General features: G+C 52.7%; 1 protein-coding gene across 1 annotated transcript; it reads left to right on the top strand.

The window, feature by feature from the left end:
- The first annotated feature begins 2,184 nt into the window (after nucleotides 1-2,184).
- On the top strand, nucleotides 2,185-3,573 carry LOC117726148 (shaker-related potassium channel tsha2-like). The gene has a single exon (XM_034526244.1). The coding sequence runs from the start codon at nucleotides 2,185-2,187 to the stop codon at nucleotides 3,571-3,573; it is 1,389 nt and encodes a 462-aa protein (XP_034382135.1).
- Nucleotides 3,574-4,560: the final 987 nt, after the last annotated feature.

The raw sequence follows: 4,560 nt of genomic DNA, 5'->3' as shown, positions 1-4,560 counted from the left end.
ATTGGTGATGCACCATCATATCTTAAGGAGCTTGTAGTACCATATTGCCCCACTAGAGAGCTGCTCACTAAATGCGGGGCTACTTGTGGTTCCTAGAGTCCTAAAAAGTAGGATGGGAGCCCGAGCCTTCAGTTATCAAGCTCCTCTTTTATGGAACCAGCTTCCACTTTCAGTCCTGGAGGCAGACACAGTCACCTCATTTAAGAATAGACTTAAGACTTTCCTCTTTAATAGTGCTTATAGTTAGGGCTGAATCAGGTTGGCCCTGGTCCAGCCCCTTGATATGCTGCTATAGGCTTATAGGCTGCTGGGGGATGTTTTAGGATACACTGAGCACCTCTCTCCTCTTCTCTCTCTCCTTATGGATGAATTTACATCTCTCCATTGCACCTTATTAACTCTGCTTCCTCCCCGGAGTCGTTGTGACTTCACGTCTCATAGGGTCCATTGGACCTGGAGGTGTCTGATGCTGGTGAGCCGGCCTCCCATTGGCCCTGCTGATGCCCCGCCCCCCCTCCTCTCTACCTCCTTCTGTTTCATGGATTGGAGTTCCATTCATACATTGTCATATTCATGTAATGTGTTTATGTAACTCTGTAACTCTGTTCATCTGGTCACATGACATCTATTCTTCTGTCCATCCGGGGAGAGGGATCCTCCTCTGTTGCTCTCCTGAAGGTTTCTTCACTTTTTTCCCTGTCAAAGGTTATTTTTGGGGAGTTTTTCCTGATCCGATGTGAGGTCAAAGGTCAGGGATGTCGTATGTGTACAGATTGTAAAGCCCTCTGAGGGGAGTTTGTAATCTGTGATATTGGGCTATACAAAATAAACTGAATTGAATTTCACTTCCTGTTATGAAAACCATTTATTATTTGATTTGCATCAATAAATCTGCAGGTGTCCTGTTTTATAATGTATCAATGACTCCTCCTCCTCCTCCTCCTCCTCCTCCTCCTCTTCCTCCTCCTCCTCCATGTTTTCATGGGAAAAGAAACTTTTCCTTCGGCCCTGAGAGGAATTCTGCTATTTTAGGAGAACACGTCAGCAGTTTGAGCTGCAGCCCAGAAACTCTTTTCCATCTTCAGCTCCCGTTTTCTCTCTTTCTGTCTTCATTTTCTCTCTTTTCTGTCTTCTCTTTCTCTCTTTTCTCTCTTTCTCTCTTTTCTGTCTTCTCTTTCTCTCTTTTCTCTCTTTCTGTCTTCTCTTTCTCTTTTTTCTGTCTTCTCTTTCTCTCTTTTCTCTCTTTCTGTCTTCTATTTCTCTCTTTCTCTCTTTTCTGTCTTCTCTTTCTCTCTTTTCTCTCTTTCTGTCTTCTCTTTCTCTCTTTTCTCTCTTTCTCTCTTTCTGTCTTCTCTTTCTCTCTTTCTGTCTTCTCTCTCTCTCTCCCTCTCTACTTGTTGCACAGGGCGCGTGCTCCCCCCCTCCCTCAGACGTCTCTCAGCAGCAGAGGAACGCGTCTCGCGCACGATGCAACATGCATGCGGCATGAGAGCAGACACGTCCTGCAAGTTGTGCACAACTTGTGGAGCCGCGGCGCCGCGTTCAGGCTCCAGCGGCGCCGCGTTCAGGCTCCAGCGGCGCCGCGTTCAGGCTCCAGCGGCGTCGCGTTCAGGCTCCAGCGGCGCCGCGACAGCAGCGCCTGTCTGCCCTCTCACGCGTGTCTCCTATGGGTGAGAGGGTGATGGAGGACGACCCCTGAGCCGCAGGTATTCATCCATTCACCTGTCTGTGCGTGTTGGTGTGTGGCAGTTCTCGCGCTGTTCACGTGTTAACGCCTTTAAAGTGTCCGTGACATGCGCGTGCCACATGTCCCCGTTAACCGGAGCCCGGTGGCACTAACCTTGAGCCAACAGGTTCATTACGCACGTTGGTTGTCAAATAGCTGATCATATTCATAATGAGCATATGCGCGTGTTTCTGTCTCCCCCCCCACCCCCTACCCCCCCCTCCGCAGTGAGGGAGCGTGCACACACGCACACGCACAGGAGGGCAAAGCCTGCTTAAGATGCGGCCGACGTGATCGTCCAGAGCACAGCGGCGCGTGGACGGGCAAGGTGAGCGTGGGGTGGGGGGGAGAGGGGGAACCAGCGCCCGCAGACGTGACGCCGACACGCCGATAAACCAAGAGGACCAGGAGGACCCAGGAGGGGGAAGAGACGCCCTTGTCTGCGGGGAGGGGGGAACATGACAGTGGTGCCCGGAGAGAACCTGGATGAGACTGTGGCACTGGCCGCGCAGGACGCGCACGACCCGGAGCGAGCCCAGAACCAGGACTGCTGCGAGCGGCTGGTCGTCAACATCTCCGGGCTGCGCTTCGAGACGCAGCTGAAGACCCTGAACCAGTTCCCCTCCACGCTGCTGGGGGACCCGCGCAAGAGGATGCGCTTCTTCGACCCGCTGAGGAACGAGTACTTCTTCGACCGGAACAGACCCAGCTTCGACGCCATCCTCTACTACTACCAGTCCGGGGGGCGGCTCCGGAGACCCGTCCACGTGCCCGTTGACATCTTCATGGAGGAGATTAAATTCTACGAGCTCGGGGAGGAGGTGATCGCGCATTTCAAGGAGGACGAGGGCTTCATTAAGGAGGAGGAGCGCCCGCTGCCCGAGAACCACTTCCAGCGCCAGGTCTGGCTCCTGTTCGAGTACCCGGAGAGTTCCGGACCCGCCAGGGGGATCGCGATAGTCTCCGTGCTGGTGATCCTCATCTCCATCGTGATCTTCTGCTTGGAGACTCTACCGGAGTTCAGAGAGGACCACCGGACGGGGAACGGAACCGCGCGCGCCAAGAAGCCGGACCCGTTCACGGACCCGTTTTTCATCGTGGAGACGCTCTGCATCATCTGGTTCTCCTTCGAGCTGCTGGTCCGGTTCCTCGCGTGCCCGAGCAAGCCCGCGTTCTTCAAGAACATCATGAACACCATCGACATCGTGGCCATCATGCCGTACTTCATCACGCTGGGGCTCGAGCTCGCGGAGCACCAGGGGACCGGGCAGCCGGCCATGTCCCTGGCCATCCTGCGGGTCATCCGCCTGGTGCGGGTCTTCCGCATCTTTAAGCTCTCCAGGCACTCCAAGGGGCTCCAGATCCTCGGGCAGACCCTCAAAGCCAGCATGCGGGAGCTGGGCCTCCTCATCTTCTTCCTCTTCATCGGAGTCATCCTCTTCTCCAGCGCGGTCTACTTCGCGGAGACCGACGACCCGGACTCGGGCTTCTCCAGCATCCCGGACGCGTTCTGGTGGGCCGTGGTCTCCATGACGACGGTGGGCTACGGGGACATGTGTCCGGTGACCGTCGGGGGGAAGATAGTGGGCTCGCTGTGCGCCATCGCCGGCGTGCTCACCATCGCGCTGCCGGTGCCGGTCATCGTGTCCAACTTCAACTACTTCTACCACCGAGAGACGGAGCGCGAGGAGCAGCTCCAGTACGCGCACGTGACCTGCGGCCAGCAGCAGCCGCTGCGCTTCGGGGGCAGCACGCTGTCCCTGTCCCGGTCCGAGGACGCGGACTCCTTCAAGTTCACCAACTGCAGCCCGAACACAGCGCGCAGCAGCGAGCTCACCGACGTGTGACCCCGCCCGCCTCCGGTGGAGCCCCTGGCTGGGGCCCTCGAGGCTTCGTCAGACCCCCCCAGGTGGATCAGAGGAGAACCCGCATCCATCACATGAACCGGTCTTCCATTACGCACCATGATCCTTGGAGGAGGACTCGCCGATTGTAGCACTTTATTATGATTATCATGATTATTAATAATAATGTTTATCTTAGTAATTTATTGCACAATAATAATAATGCAGGTTTAAAGTTTACATTTGCTTTTTTTCCTGTCTATCGAAGCAGAGACAACACGCGACCAATTTAACCAGATACACACGCACGCGCACAAAGAGCAGCAGGCTGAAGGAATACATTCTGCTCAAATTAAACTCTTTCTATGAAACAGATGATTTTTTATTTATTTATTTGGTTCCCAAACCACGAGCGCCACCGCGTGGAGGGGGAGGGGCCCCGCACCTCTCCAAATGGGTGCAGTTTCTATAGCAACCATCCAGACTTCTCTGTATTGTCTGCCACGAGGAGACGAGGAGACGAGGAGACGAGGAGACCACCATGTTGTGGAAGCCTCCATGTTGTTTGATTCACCAGCTGAACCTGGCCAACAGACGGTCATGTGACCAGCTGGTCTCTGACGTCACACAGAGAGTTAGAGGATGAAGAGTGACGGAAGAAAGGAAAACGTCACATGATGCAATATTTACATTTATTTATTTAATATCTCAGCTGATTTGAGTGCATTTGTATAAACAAAGTCTGAAATATTACATATTCTAGAATTAGCAAAAAATTACATTTAAAGAACACAAAAAAAGAAAAAGAAATCTGATTAAAAGATGTAAAACATATATTTTAAAAAGTGTAACCACTCTCTGTGGGCCGAGTACGGAAGCCTACAAAGGTCAAACGTGTTTATAAGGTTGAAATGTTACATTTTGAAAATGTCATTTTTGAGTTTCATAAACACAAAAACATTTGAATTGTTTAAATTGAACTCTAACAAT

Source organism: Cyclopterus lumpus, chromosome 23, assembly GCF_009769545.1.
Source record: "Cyclopterus lumpus isolate fCycLum1 chromosome 23, fCycLum1.pri, whole genome shotgun sequence".
NCBI lineage: Eukaryota > Metazoa > Chordata > Actinopteri > Perciformes > Cyclopteridae > Cyclopterus > Cyclopterus lumpus.
Note: the sequence above shows the minus strand (reverse complement) of the source record. Positions and strands in the feature narration are given on the sequence as shown.

What these genes read in the sequence shown, in the direction of transcription:
- LOC117726148 (XM_034526244.1), top strand. Translation starts at nt 2,185, where the DNA reads ATGACAGTGGTGCCCGGAGAGAACCTGGATGAGACTGTGGCACTGGCC.